This window comes from Cydia pomonella, chromosome 16 (genome assembly GCF_033807575.1).
Source record: "Cydia pomonella isolate Wapato2018A chromosome 16, ilCydPomo1, whole genome shotgun sequence".
Classification (NCBI taxonomy): Eukaryota; Metazoa; Arthropoda; class Insecta; order Lepidoptera; family Tortricidae; genus Cydia; species Cydia pomonella.
The window spans coordinates 1,445,701-1,461,779 of NC_084718.1; the positions used below are offsets into that span (position 1 = coordinate 1,445,701).

General features: G+C 37.4%; 1 protein-coding gene and 1 non-coding gene across 2 annotated transcripts in view; one reads left to right on the forward strand and one right to left on the reverse strand.

Moving 5' to 3' along the window:
* Positions 1 to 16,079, forward strand: part of LOC133526605 (centromere protein F-like) — a 144,751-nt gene that overhangs the window by 68,990 nt on the left and 59,682 nt on the right. The window contains exons 16-21 of the mRNA XM_061863296.1: positions 373 to 540; positions 5,010 to 5,060; positions 6,898 to 7,086; positions 7,470 to 7,634; positions 8,466 to 8,594; positions 10,423 to 10,581. Of these exons, the coding sequence (XP_061719280.1) occupies positions 373 to 540; positions 5,010 to 5,060; positions 6,898 to 7,086; positions 7,470 to 7,634; positions 8,466 to 8,594; positions 10,423 to 10,581 (861 nt within the window). The remainder of the gene's footprint in view (positions 1 to 372; positions 541 to 5,009; positions 5,061 to 6,897; positions 7,087 to 7,469; positions 7,635 to 8,465; positions 8,595 to 10,422; positions 10,582 to 16,079) is intronic.
* On the reverse strand, positions 5,647 to 5,719 carry Trnan-auu (transfer RNA asparagine (anticodon AUU)). Its single transcript has one exon. It is a non-coding gene; the product is annotated as a tRNA-Asn (tRNA).

Genomic DNA, 16,079 nt, shown 5'->3' on the forward strand with positions numbered 1-16,079 from the left:
GTCCCTATATATATTATACGACATTATTACACAAATTGACTAAGTCCCACAGTAAGCTCAATAAGGCTTGTGTTGAGGGTACTTAGACAACGATATATATAATATATAAATATTTATAAATACTTAAATACATAGAAAACACCCATGACTCAGGAACAAATATCCATGCTCATCACACGAATAAATGCCCTTACCAGGATTTGAACCCGGGACCATCAGCTTCGTAGGCAGGGTCACTACCAACTAGGCCAAACCGGTCGTCATAACATAATTATGTTAATAGTGTTTTTTTTTACTAAACTCCGCCCTTACGTTCGAATATTGAAAGTTCAAATTATATATTTGTTGTATCAAATGAATATTTCCGTTCAGCTGGAAGCGGCCAACCGGCAGCTCCGCTCCACGCGCTCGTTCGTGGAGGAGCAGGCGGCCGAGCGCGAGGCCGAGCGGGACGAGTTCGCGCGGAGACTGGACGCCATGCGGGACGAAAACAACCGCCTCACGTCGCGCCTGCAGACCAACGCCACTATACTCAACGAGGTACTAATACATTTTACTGACGTGAGCCTTAACTCTTCCCAATAAGGTTTACAATTAAACAGTCTAAAGCAAAGATGTGGTGTCAACACGTTATATTGATCGTTTGTGGGGCTTATGTCTTTGCAATAAGGTTTACAAATGATCAACTTAACTGACAAATATGCTACGAATCATTATCTGGTGACCGTTCGTAGGCCTTATTTCTTTGCATTGAAGCTCATCTGTGTTTTCGTTGATAGTGTGTATTGAATAATACTTGGCCTGTACGAATACGCTCAATATCACGGATGAAGTAACGAATAAAAGGATTTGATGGATAAAGTTCTATAGTCTGTATCTTTAGGTATTTAAATAAAAATAATCAAAATCTACTCTTAAATGGCTCCTTAAACCGGCTGATGGTAGATGAAAACATGATCAAATAATATAGTCAGGTCGTTTAGTGACAGATGGTTTTGTATTTGGTTGGTTAACCAATAAATGTTATAACTACCTGAAAATTTAGAAATTGTTTACTTTTATTTAAATACCTAAAGATACAAAGTATAATTAGCGTTTGGGAAAGTTCATTTTTAATCATTACAAACAGAAAAGGTTTTATTGTTAAATTAAATAAATATGAATCTAAATTAAACTTTCGTGAGACATATTCTAAAATATTTAAATACCATGGTTACACTCACTTGAATTATTCGTCTCTTTCGACACTTTTGGAACCCATCGGGGGTCCTTCAGGCTTGAGTGCTCTCGACGGCTGCACTGGAAGAAGGACCCCCGATGGGTTCGAAATATGTCGCCAATAGCGGCGAATAATTCAAGTGAGTGTAACCGTGGTATCTAAATATTTTAAATATAAATATAATAAATATTTAAATAAATAAATAATAAATATTATACGAAATTATTACACAAATTGACTAAGTCCCACAGTAAGCTCAATAAGGCTTGTGTTGAGGGTACTTAGACAACGATATATATAATATATAAATACTTAAATACATAGGAAACACCCATGACTCAGGAACAAATATCCATGCTCATCACACGAATAAATGCCCTTACCAGGATTTGAACCCGGGACCATCAGCTTCGTAGATAGGGTCACTACCCACTAGGCCAAACCGGTCGTCATTTATAATCTAGTTTTTTATCCGTTTTTGTCAAAGTGTAAGTATCATGCCAAGTAATATTGAATCAACTTACCCTACAGTTCTGCTCGATCTACACGTAGTAATTTGCACTTGCGTGTGTTTATATGCACAATTTTCTTGTTGATATGTATATTATTTGACAACATGTGAATGTCCTTGACTTAAATAAATAACAACAATGTTTTAGCATGTTCTCACATTTAATACTAATTTAATCCTTTACCGCCATTTTCATATATATAAGTATTAAGAGGCTGTCAACGCCCAATGTCCTTGAAAATGATGTAACTTAAATAGTTTTTTAAGACAGACTATTTGTTTTAGTCAAGTAAGAAAAATATATGTTCATATTAATTATATTTCAAAGACCGTGGTTGTACTCGATACATGATTGAACGAAATCGGCTCGATAGAAAATAATTGCTAAGATTGGTCTTAAAATCACAATTAAACGGTTCTATGTCTTTATTGTTTTGACTTATGGGTCTGCAATTAAAATCACAATTTCAAAACATTTATATCTAAACCGTGGTTGAGTAAAATATTACCCTAATAATCCACTTTTTTTTATTTAAATATTTTTCTTATTATTCCCTTGCCCAGGCCCAGTAACATGCGACAGTGCTATCTCATTTACTCCGATAGAAATAGACAGTGTGCGCGCTTTAGGTATTGACAACCTCTTAAGTAACATCTTTACATCTTCTCAAATTACTGTAAGCTTGGCGGTTAAAGGGTTAATATATGCACTTTTACCTTTTCTGTATCTCCTTCTCTTTTAATATTTATAAACTCCCGGTAATTATTTTATGACACAAAATAAATTACTAATTAGTTATGTAGAAAGACGCTTAGCACGTGGAATTTCGTACATTGACTCGCCTGTTTTTATCTCTATCGCACACGCATAATTGTATTGCTGTCCCGCTGTCACTGTGTCATTGACGCCGGCATCATGGGCGGGACACCAATATACTCGTAATTACGCGCGAGCGATAGAGATAGAAACAAGCGGGTAAATAAACGAAATTCCTCGTGCTAAGCTTCTTTCTTTAAAAGTATTTAATTCTGAGTCATGAAATATCACTGGTACGGTACTAACAGCAACTCATTTAACTGACCAATTTTGGGGCTTATTACGACGAAATAAGGCTTAAAAATGATCAGTTAAATGTGTCAACAACTGTACTAATAGCAACACACTTAATTGACCATCAAAACACCACCTCTTTACAGGCCAATTCGAACTTGTACCTAACATAAAACAATATTGGATTAATATTGGAATCATATCAGTTAGCTGTCATTTGCGCGGGCGTCTCTTTCGCACTAATACCAAAGAGAATTTGAAAAAGAGGTGGATTGTCAAAGGAAATTTTGTAGCCACAGTAAATTTACTGCCATCTTTCGACACACGATTAAAACTTTTAGAACGTCATTTGACTTTGATCCTTATTCTTTCACTGATATGTGTCTAACTTGTTAAATATCAAAGAGTGGCGCCATCTAATAGATTAAAGGCCAAAGGTATGGCGGCATCGTATCAAGGGATGGCGCCACTTTTTGATATTTAACCAACAGTGAAAGAATAAGGGTCAAAGTCAAATGGTGTTCTAAAAGTTATAATCATGTGTCGAAAGATGGCGTACATTTACTGTGGCTACAAAATTTTCTTTGACTATCCACCTGTATTTCAAATTCTTTTTGCTAATACAAGTACGGACGGAAATGAACGCGCGAATGACATCTATACTCGGTCAAGCAAATCTTGTCAGTAGTAAAAGGCGGCAAATTTGAAAAATCGCGGGTTAGCAACACTGTTTTCGAATAATTCCAAAATATCCATCTGTGTTTTATCTGTGGAATGTGGATAGTGAATGATAGCCATCATGTTTTCTGCTGTCACCATTAAATAGCAATATATTAAATAAGCTTGTGCATGACCTTAAGCAAAGTCAAACTGCCTACAATATACAATCACGGTCGTTGATCGTTAAAATTTGAGGTTATGATACTTACATGTTTTTTGTTCGATGTACATTGCTGCTTTTCTTAGCGCAATACCAACGCAATACTGCTTTTTGAGTGTTGCCCTACTTCATTTTGCTGTACATTGCTAATGACATATATACTTTGCTTGACAGTCTATTATAACCAGGGCCCGTACTTTTCATGCCGTTGACGCAAAAATGACGTAATTTAACATACAGGGAGTTGTTTTACAATACTACAAATTTAGATAACTTACTTATTGACGGGTATCAAAATAAATATTTGTTGCGAGAATAAAAGCTTGTTACGCCGTTAAAAATCAAAAATATTTATTTATTTATTTATTTATTTAATCTTTATTGCACAAAAGAAAACCTTATAGTACAAAAGGCGGACTTAATGCCATGAGGCATTCTCTACCAGTCAACCTTTAGGCAAAGCAGAGAGATTGTGGGCGGTGCTACTTTAACAACAACAACCAAATATAATACAATAACATACCATACATACATAATACATACATACATAAATATACATACTTATATTTCTTATAATATATACATAAATAACGACAAAACATATAGAGCTTACCCATACATTATTATTTTTTCATTCTGCTAGCAAAGAAAGCACGTAAGGATTTTTTAAATGCAAACTTATTTTGAGCATTTTTGATGCCGTAGGGAAGTCCGTTCCAAAGACGGGCCGCCTGCACGGAAAACGAATTCGACATGAATCCAGTGCGGTGAAGAGGGATAGATAGAGACATATTGCCGGAAGAGCGAAGTTGACGGTCCCGGGTAACGCCGTAGTATTGAAATAGAGACTTAAGGTATTCAGGAGAATGAGGATCATTTAACACAGAAAAAAGAGTACACAACATGCGAACATTGCGTCGTTGACGAATGGGGAGCCAGCCGAGCTGGGAACGAAAAGATGAGACATGATCATATTTACGAAGGCAAAAAATGAAGCGAAATATGTATTATTTAATAAATTAATAATCTATTATTTATTTGAGTGACAATAAGATGAAAGTCAGTTAGACGTTTCTGTACTGATTGTCAAGTATATGTATAACTTACGTAAAGAGGTTGATAAATGATTAATTATTACAAAAATATTAATTGGAATCATACTCTATGTAGCGTGACGTCATTTTTCTGTCAACGGCATGAAAAGTACGGGCTCTGATTATAACTGATATGATTTTAATATCATTCAAATATCGTTTCGATGTCAGATGTACGTCCGAATTGGTCGTGTGTGTCAATGAAGTGTGTCGGCGAAGGTAGTAACATTGGCTCGGGTTGTGTGTGTCTACAGATGCTTAACCTGCGTATCAGTTGTTGCAACTGTCAAGAACACTATGCACAAGTAAGTGTGGCTTGTTTGTAATCAGCACCAAAGATAATTGATCGTAGAAAGGTAAAGTCTAAGAAAAAAACGTGCCCCTTAGTGTGACATCTAAAACAGATGGAGCTGTACTGCGCCATATGTTTTTCGGTCATTGAATTCTCAAACATCAACTTTTGACAGTCAGAGTTACCGCAAAATGTATGGAGCTGTACAGAGCCATCTCGTTTGCCTGTCAAATTCGAAACACGAAATTATCTCAGATTTTACACATCTTACTTAATCAATGTATCTTTGATAGCACTCTGTAGCAAATTTTTGTATCTTATTGGCGCCAAATACCTTGAACCTCTTGAATCTCAGGAGCTCAGAAACAGCTTTGAAGTTTTATATTAAAACTCGAAAGCTCCGCTCGCAACCCCGTTTTCACCCCATAGGGGATCATTTTCAATGTTATTTAGGGCCACTAAGATACAATTTTATACAGTAGTAGATTTAGAAGTTGTTACTGTATTTTTGTAGACTATTACAGTAAATTAATTTCAAGCAGCGACGTCTGGGAACGATGGTAATAAGCTTGGAATAAATCCAAAAGTGGAAAAATTACTGCCCTGTGTGAGACTTGAACTCACGGCGTCTGGATCAATACTCCAGCGCTCTGCCAACTGAGCCACCAAGACTTCATCCATAGCCAGCGAATCTTTCCACCAAATGGGCTTAGGGTCTAGGACAGCGACATCTACCGTAACTTTACTTTTGACTTCTACGGTACCTTTTAGATTATAGCTTTTGCTTGATCTAATAATATCTGACTGTCTTCTTACCTGTACTTTATATCTTTAGGTATTTAAATAAAAGTAAACAAACAATTTGTACATTTTCGGGTAGTTATAACATTATTGCTTTACAAATAAAATACAAAACCCCCTATATCTGGCACTCAAACTCATCATCGTCTCCTAGCCGTTTTCGGCCACAGCTACTGCTTTCTACCGCTGAGAGTGTCGCTGGTGCGACTGTAACCTACATTATTTGATCATGTAATCTTCTCATAAAATAATAAATATAATAAATAACATTACACAAATTGACTAAGTCCCACAGTAAGCTCAATAAGGCTTGTGTTGAGGGTACTTAGACAACGATATATATTATATATAAATATTTATAAATACTTAAATTCATAGAAAACACCCATGACTCAGGAACAAATATCCATGCTCATCACACGAATAAATGTCCTTACCAGGATTTGAACCCGGGACCATCGGCTTCGTAGGCGGGGTCACTACCCACTAGGCCAAACCGGTCGTCTCATCTACCCTCAACTGGCTTAAGGAGCCATTTGAAGGTAGATTTTGTTTACTTTTATTTAAATACCTAAAGATTTACTCCCTTATTCATAAACGTCTACTAAAGTTGACAAGCCGCTGAAAATCGTTTGTCCCTTTCCGACGTATTGGTATGATGGAAAGGGACAAACGGCTTGTCAACTTTAGAAGACGTTTATGAATAAGGGGGACAGAGTATAAACCAACCTCTTCTTGTCATATTTTGTTACAAAACCTATTTAACACTTTAAACCGCACGAGTATCGTGTGCATGCATCGTGAACCTTGTCGCAATGCACGAATATTTGATGTTGCCGCGCGCGTCATTGGACGCCTTCGGCGGTCGAAGGGTTATTACCTGAATACTTGTTAATATTAAGTTAATATTACTTGGGCTTTTAGCCACGGAACGTGTATTTAATTTCTAAATCATCTAGCCGCCCTGATGCTTTGAACAGATGCAAATTATAATGGAATATTTTTTGTTTCTTATATTTATTTGTATTTAAACTTCTATAACTACCTAGGTGGAACAACTGGAGGCCCAAACTCGCGAGATGAACTCCCTGATCCAAGATTTGGAGTCCCGCAAGGCCGCCGCCGACGAAGAGCTAAAGGCCACGAATGAGAAGATATTGCTGCTGCGCGACATCATCGCCAATTTGGAGAACCAGCTGGAACAGAAGACGGCTCATGAGGCCGTCATTCTAGAACAGGTCAATAATAACTTTTAAAAAACTTTAGACCCACAATAAGAAGATATTGCTGCTGCGCGATATCATCGCACACCTCGAGCAGCAGACTGCTCATGAGACGGTCATTTTAGAACTGAGGGCCTACCGCGAACCACGTTCGACGTGCTGCCTCCCTGTCATACTTACGTACGAATTTATAAGTGCGACAGGGAGGCAACACGTCGAACGTGGTACGTGGAAGCCCCTCTAGTGTATTAATTTATTTCATACTGCAAACATTTGCTCATAGAAAAGGAATTTGTAAGTTGTAGAAATAAAGGCTATTTTAATTTTATTTATGGTCCCTTTTTTAGGGTAAATACGTCTTTGACCTTAGGTGTTATCTTTATTAATTTTTTTCCTAGCTGGAAGAAATGAGAAAAACAATAGACGAGCGAGACAACAAGATGCGCGGGTTGCTGGGAGAGCTCGAGTCACTGAGGAGCGAGAAAGCAGAACTCAGTGAGGCTGTCTCTGTCGGTGACCACGACGACCGGGCCGAGGAGCTCATGGAGAGAATTAAGGAGCAGGTATACTTTATTAACCGATTTCAATTTCATAGAAGGGGAGGTTCTGTATTCGGTTGTGGCATTTTTTTTGTTGTTGAATATTGTCGTAGTTTTTTTAGCACCAGTTAAATTCATAAAAATTTGATTCGTATTGATGTACGGTATTTATGTTAGTTTACAGTTTCTTAATAGTAGTAGTAAAACTCTGTATTGTACAAAAATTAAAACAAAACAGGAAATAAAACACTCATTATCCCTTTAAGGATCTCTTCCACCCTTCCTTCTTTTTCTTAGCACTTTGTTTTTGTTACTCTCCTTCTTTTCTTGTCCATAGACAAGACTAGGTCCAGGTTAACTTATTATTTGATAGTATCCCACCCTAAAAACGAATATCTCAATCAAAAAGTATTTTTACAGTACATATGGTGCTTCTTCTCCGCGTGCGGGAATAAGCACTTTCCGTGCATATGTCAAAACTTTAAGCCTTTATATGTTAGAGGGAATATATTTCCCACCTTATTTGGAACTTTATTTCAAAGTGACAGGGTTCAATTTTGCATAATTCTTGACACAATTATGCCTTATAAAGGGTTAAAGAGCCATATGTACTGTAAAACGTTGTACGATACACGTGCGAATAGGTAATTCGCAACTCGTGTCGATTTAAAACACTTCCTTCGGTCGTGTTTTAATTTATCACCACTCGTTCCGAATTTCCTATTTTCTGCACTTGTATCGTAAATAACTAATGAATAATGCGTGGCCATTTTATCCATTTAGTTTTCGCCATTGCCCAGTCCTCTCAGTTGTTTATCAGTTAATCGCGTGTCACAGCTACTTGGATGTTTGCAGAGTCGTTGGCTGGAAGAGAAGCTCCACCGGCGCACGCGCCGACTGGAGCGAGTGCACGAGACCTGCTCGGCGCCGTGCAGCGAGCCGAGCGAGGACGTGTCGCTGCGAGATCGAAAAGGGCCGAGAGAGGTAAGATAAGTGGTTATTTACTTCAGACCTGTCGAGTTCAAACAAACAATGAATATGGTCGAAGAGTATATGGAAATGCATTGTACCGCGTATATTGAATAGATTTCCATATGAATTAGTAAGCTCATTAGAAGGTCGAACATGTGGGCAAGTTAGATCTATGATAAAGAAAGACATGCTTAAAATGCGAAAATAATGAAAATTTATACAAAGATGAAGTGGACTGTATAATTAATTCTACACGCCTAGACTCCTTAACTCAAAAAATCTGTTTTATTTAAGATTAGTAGTTAAGTTAGAAAAATGCATGTTTTTTTTGATATGAAATAAACGGATTAAATTTTAATTTTTTTTTTTTTTTTAGTTACGTCGTGAACGGATGAAGTCTTGAACGTATAAGTTAATTTAACAATTTTTCCTCTGATTCCCGTTCTGTCGGATTACTGCTGTTAAGGGCCAACTGGTGCTAAGCATTTACAGTGTCTAAGTCTTAAAAACATGTGGTTAAAAAAACACTATTCCGATTTTTTAGAGCACCCAAATTTATTTTTACAAATGACTACACTATATTGCTGTCCTAAATATTGTATAACTCTCTCCAGCTGCAGTTCAAGTGATGGTACACAAGGGGGTGAAGTGTGAAACCCCTTTTGACAGTAGTCATTACTAAAATAAAACCGGCCAAGAGCATGTCGGGCCACGCTCAATGTAGGGTTCCGTATTTAGGGAGCTTAAAGTATAGTAAATTGTTAACCAAGGGATGAAACGGTACCTTTCACGCGAGTTAAACAAATAGGCAAATTTGCACAATCAGTACCTAATTAGGTAAAGTAAGTCTTTTTACTATGAAGGGGGAACTTTTTGCGATAACTCAAAAACAGCTAAACTGAGCATGTCCGCTATAGTTTTCATTTAATGTCTTTCTTAAGCTCTACTTCCACGATTTTTTTCATAATTTTTGGACCTATGGTTCAAAAGTTAGAGGGAGGGGGGGGACACATTTTTTTTTTCTTTCGGAGCTATTATCTCCGAATATATTCACTTTATCAAAAAATGTTTGTTGAAGACCAGTTAGTTTTGAAAGACCTTTCCAACGATACCCCACACTGTAGGGTTGAAGCAAAAAAAAAAATCACCCCCACTTTACGTGTAGGGGAGGTACCCTCAAAAAAATTAAATTTTTAGATTTTATTGTACGACTTTGTCAGCTTTATTGATTTATATATCCATGCCGAATTTCAGCTTTCTAGCACTAACGACCACGGAGCAAAGCCTCGGACAGACAGACAGACAGACAGACAGACAGACAGACAGACAGACGGACATGGCGAAACTATAAGGGTTCCTAGTTGACTACGGAACCCTAAAAATTAGGAGTGTCCCATATAATATCTGAAGAACAAGTGTTTTTTTTTTTCAAACAGCCTGATAGGCATCGCAAATATGAGACGGCTAAAATAAATGTTCACTCAAGGATAATCCTTTTGCTACTTGTTTAAACGGTGGTCACAAATACGTGACATGAACATTAGTGAATGAATAATGACGACCGGTCTGGCCTAGTGGGTAGTGACCTTGCCTACGAAGCCGATGGTCCCGGGTTCAAATCCTGGTAAGGGCATTTATTCGTGTGATGAGCATGGATATTTGTTCCTGAGTCATGGGTGTTTTCTATGTATTTAAGTATTTATAAATATTTATATATTATATATATCGTTGTCTAAGTACCCTCAACACAAGCCTTATTGAGCTTACTGTGGGACTTAGTCAATTTGTGTAATAAAGTCATATAATATTTATTTATTATTTATTGAATAATTGTCCTTAGGCTATATCCCCCGGCGAGGCGAGCCCGCGCTGGGCCGGGCTGCCGGAGCTGCTGGGGGTGTGCGAGGCGGCGGAGGCGCTGGCGCGAGCTGAAGATGCAGCACTCAAGCGGATCGCGGACCTGGACATGCAGCGAGCTCAGCTCGCCGATGTGGCGCAGGTATGTACCTGTCCTTCCTACAGTTTTTACTTGAGATGCAAAGAATATTCGGCCCCTATTCGGTATCCGGCCTATTCGGCCACAATTTCACTATTAGGCCGAATACTGAATAGTGGTGGTAGAAGTCGTGACGTTAACACGTAGATAACGGTAAACGAGGGGTAAAGAAAGTAACAGACTACAGAGAAAAATAATACAATTTTTTTTTTACGCACACGATGAAAACTGACGCACCGCAATGTCCGCAATGCAATACGCACTGGGTGCAGAATAAGCGCAATTTCTATCAAAGACTGTACAGCGAGAAACAAGATGCAACTTGCACAGCGCACGCACGCGCGCGTTCAAATTTACTTCATTTTAGGTAAAACTCCTAGCTAAATATTATATTCGGCCGATGGCCCCGCCGGATATTCGGTATTCGGCGACGCCGCTATTCATTGCATCTCCAGTTTTTATTCGCCATACTGACAATCATTTATCGACAAGCGCCTATTGCAAAGTAAGAAATTATCGAGTTGACAGATGCTCAGGGAAAGATACGTAATATTTCCATGCATTTTTTTTTTCTTGGCGTTTTCTGTAATCAATTATCATTTTGGTATCAAGGGACGCACCTTGAAAACCCTTGGAATGTTCAATGACCAACGCTGCTGCATTGAAAAGTGTACACTTACCGTTGTCAGCGATTTTCGCCACCCAAGATCGCTTAAAAATAATAACTTACGTATAATAAGACATCAAACCAACGATTCAAATTCAACTACGAAACTTTACAACTTTATAAAAAAAAACCATCAGTATTCACAAAAAGCTGTTGACTGCCACAGTGTCCAGCGACCTTGCTCGGTGGCTGGCATTTCTCCAACGTGTTATAGGTGGCATCACGCACACATGCTGTCATTAGGGCGTGATTGAGTAATTGCGGATTTAGAGTTCAAGGAGCAATGGTACTAAAAAATACTATGCTAGACCGCTAGTATGCCCTGTTAATTATAAACACATAAAGCTCACTGAGGTTTTCATAAAAAATCTGTAAAACTTGACCAGTAATATATGATCATGCGCCATATTGCGGATTTTTTTTTATACTACGTCGGTGGCAAACAAGCATACGGCCCGCCTGATGGTAAGCAGTCTCCGTAGTCTATGTACGCCTGCAACTCCAGAGGAGCGTTGCTGACCTTAACACTCTGCACCCTCGTTGAGCTCTGGCAACCTTACTCACCGGCAGAAACACAACAATATGAGTAGGGTCTACAGTGTTATTTGGTTTATTGGAACTAAATTTTTCATACTAAACTGAGCTGTCAATAACAACATATATTTCTGGTTGGGCTTTATCTTTCTTTATAAAAACCTCTTCACACTGAAACCTAAACCGCTTTACACATATTTGAGTTTGAGTGCCGGTGACGGACATTTGTAGGATTATTTTTATCATGAGAATCATTTTCCGTATACGAAGCAGCGGGAGACGCTGGTACCAAATATTATAAAAACGCGTTGTGAACAAAAATGTACCACAGGGTTAAAATAATCCAGACGACTCATAAACATGTCCAGCGGTTGTCATGTTTTTTTAATTTATTCAGCTTCGATATTTATTTCCCAAATGTTTATATATGTTCAGATTCATGTCTGTCCTCACTTCAGGCGGCATTCCAGCAGTGTGCGGTACGCTCATTATTTAAACAGTAACTTTGATAGGGATTATCTCGAATTTTGTGACTTCAAAATTGTATTTCGTTCTTTAAAACTTAAGGTAAAATTTACACCAGCGACACGAAACTATGTCTACTACCACCAAATGAATATTTTTGAAGTGAAAACTTCTTTAGCCGCGCTGTGCACTTTTTGTGATGGGGAAAAATGATAAACTCGCGACAGGTCACGTGACCGACAGATTCGTCAGATTGAAAATTCGTAAGACGGACACGTGACCTCATCGAAAAACTGTTACAATGTCAATGAAGCCAATAGACCGCCGGCGCGACTTGAATATGAACGTTGTGCATTTATAATGTTAAATAATTGTAATAGTTCTGAAGTGTAAAATTTTTAATGTAATATAAATTGTCATGTTTGTGTACGGTAGCGCAATAAATGAATATTGTATTTTACCACATAAATGATAGTACTTTTATACTGATAATTAAAGCAATTCGTGCATAATTATTCCCTAACCATTCCAAAATATCAAAAAGCACAACGTTAATATTCAAGTTTTCACTTCTGCCGGCACTCCCGGAGTGCAATCCGTTGTTTTTTTTTTTACATAAAATCCATTGGCCAAGTGTTAGCGCCAGCTTTTCATTGTCACGGTTGTTTTTAAAACAAAATTCAGGCTAAAATTAAAACATGTTCATGATAAGATCACCGTGTATAAAATAGTTTCTTAAGCTCTGGTTTCCTACGATAGCGGTGCCGTCATATAGCGCCCGTCTCATACAAAATACTACTCCATTTCAAACAAATACTTCTACATTTTACGATCAATAAAAATAACAAAATTCAATTACAAATATGGAATCAGTGAAATATTAGATACTTTATTAGAGTTGTATACAAAAATACTATGATAAAAAAAATACAAATAACAAATACTAAAATTCTTTAGAGATGTTAAAGTCTCTAAGTGTCAGAGATAAAATATATTTAAGAAAAAACGATGATTAAAATATCCTTAGAGATGTAGAGGATCTCCAAGACTCTTACATAAATAATTAAAACACATGAAATTAAATCAGACAAACAGACACGTACCGAATGAAGTGTCTCACGTTAATGCCACTCATAAGTAAAGTTACATACTTATAGCCCGTGTAAGCTTAAACAGACCTGTGTCCACAAACAGCACCCGTTCACGAGTATGACGTGTATCTCAGCCATCGCCTCCCTCAACCTTCATTCGGGAAAGTGGTGGATTTCGTATGGAGACGGCCGCTATATGACGACACCCGCTATCTTAGGAAACCCGAACTATGGATTCTGTGAAATCTTGTTATAGTATTAAATTAATTTGAACACAAACGTATTTTTTCGAAGACAATTTAATCCTGTATTTTTACAAGATTTTTATAGTAACTGGAAAGACCATGAACATTAAACTTAAAAGCATTTTATTTATATTATCTTGACGTGAGCCACCTGGAGAAAATTTTAAGCGCACCATCATATGACCCCACTCTACCCCGATCTAAATTTAGACTTTATATCACAAATATTTCGACACCAGCGTAATAACACAAGGAAGAATGAAGAAAGAAAGGTTTTGCTTATAATTTATGACAAATTAAAATTTGATTTATATTTTAATTTTCAGTATTGAAAGACTTATGAGAATGATGGAAAAAATACACAAGAAATAAACTGAAATAAAAATTTCCCGTCTATTTAAAACCCAATGATTTAAAATAAAGAAAAATTAAAAATAGATCTCGTTTTGTTATTCTGTTCTGCATATTACTCGTATCGTAGCACAACTTGTTTGAGCATGGGCGCAGGCAGATACAAGAAGGGGGGTCAGCTGCCCCCCCCCCACCTACGGCGACATCAACTTCCCCCCCCCCCCCCTACTTCATTGGCTGGCTTCTTCAGTAACCATGGCAACGTGGTATTCTTGAGCTACTAAATAACGGCATAACCTCTAAATAATACAAAAAAAATATCAAAACAAATACCCTCTATTTTCAGCAAGTCCGTATTAAATCACATCAATAGCGTTCTCACTCTATTCTTAACTGTTTTCATTTCGCTCGATCCATCAAGTCGGCATCAAAGGCAGCTTAGCTCACAGAAACGTTTAAAAATAAACCTTAATCCCTTGTAACACGAGCCAAATCTTCAGTCAACATGAACATGCACTTAATCCTAATGAGTACAGTCTATTTTTAACCTAATATCAACTCTATTAGGGTTTAAATTTCGTTCTCGAACAGCTTTTGTTTTTAGCAATGTCAATTTGTAAATACAAGTGCTAAATAGTTCTTTATGTTGTTGTTATAAGAGGCATAGTAACACATAACTTATTGAAATTGAACCTTATCAGGTTGCAATAAGAATCAGTAATTGGTGATTTGGCATTGTGTCGGATCTTTCGCTCGGAACGTCTGCTGATTCAGTTGGCAGGCTGTCAAGTTTTCTTTAGGCTCAAACGCTGTAATGATGATAAGATTCTTGCACTAGAGAGCTACTAGTCTTCTGTTAAGCTATGTTTTATAAAAAGAGGGATATTTAACCCAATAAGTCAATCATTTAGAGATATAGGTTCGGATGAGAAGTTATCTATTTATATTAGGCATTTTTGCACATGGTTCGTTTATAAAGGCTTAAGAATAAGGTAATATTTCAAAATAATGACTCATTATATGTCGTTGTAGTTGAAAATGTTATATAACATTTGTAAGGCATTTTGTATTCCTAAGCAGTTTTTTTACCCTCTTTAGGTCTAAAGATCGTGTTTTATATTAAAAATAGCCGCCAAAGTTTGTCAATTTACTAATCCTTTATGCTTTGTGACGTCAAACATACGGAAGTCCAAAAAATTGTGTTCTCCGAAAGTCGCCAAACTTAACCTTCTTTGTTTGTCTGAGACACTTTATATGCTTTGTTTCGTTATTTTCATTTCATTATCTGTGTTCTGTGAAACAATTACGTCTTTGGAAAGTACTGGGTTAGAGAAAATCTCGAGACAAACGGTATACAGACATCAACAGAAATAGTTGAGTGGATGAGGTGTTCAAAATGATCTACACACGCTCTGATTGTCTGAATGAACAGGCCGGTCACAACATTATAAACACGCTCGTTCTGCGGCTGACTACACGTTATAAGGTCTTAGGTTTGACATTTAGTAATGTATAATATCATAAGTTTGCTCGGATCTCTAGCCACAAAATAATTCAAGTGGGTTGTTTTCTAGTTAAAATGGAAATTGACACAGATTCCTATTTCCGTTGGTTAACCGTGACATATGCGGTTGAAAGTGGCAGGATCCGTGAGTCACTCGAGAGATGACCCTAATGCGAACTCTCATTGGTATCATGCTTGATTAGAGTACAGCTCAGGGCTGACACTTCACAGATTTGCCATGACATTTCCAGTATCTGAGGGCCTATCGTGAAACTAGAAATTTCGTTACCTGCCTCACTCGTAAGAGGCAAATGTATGAACTATCCAAAGACACGGTTTTCGTATTATAAATGGTCAATGCTCTGGTAACAATTTCAATACATATGTCCTCGTAACGCTCCCAAGTTCTTGGAATCTAGGATCGTCGAGCGTTCCACAGAAGCTAGATTGAGTAACAGGGAAGAAAAATCCCGAAACAATTAACACACATCAGCGTGTCATAATCGACCAATCGAATAAACATAAAACTTAATGATCTAAACATTCTTGCTCGAGCAAATCTCACCCATAAACTACTGAACTAAAATTATCCTTCATATAGAAAATGTCACAACCGACTAGAAACTCCTACTAAAAGGCGCCTT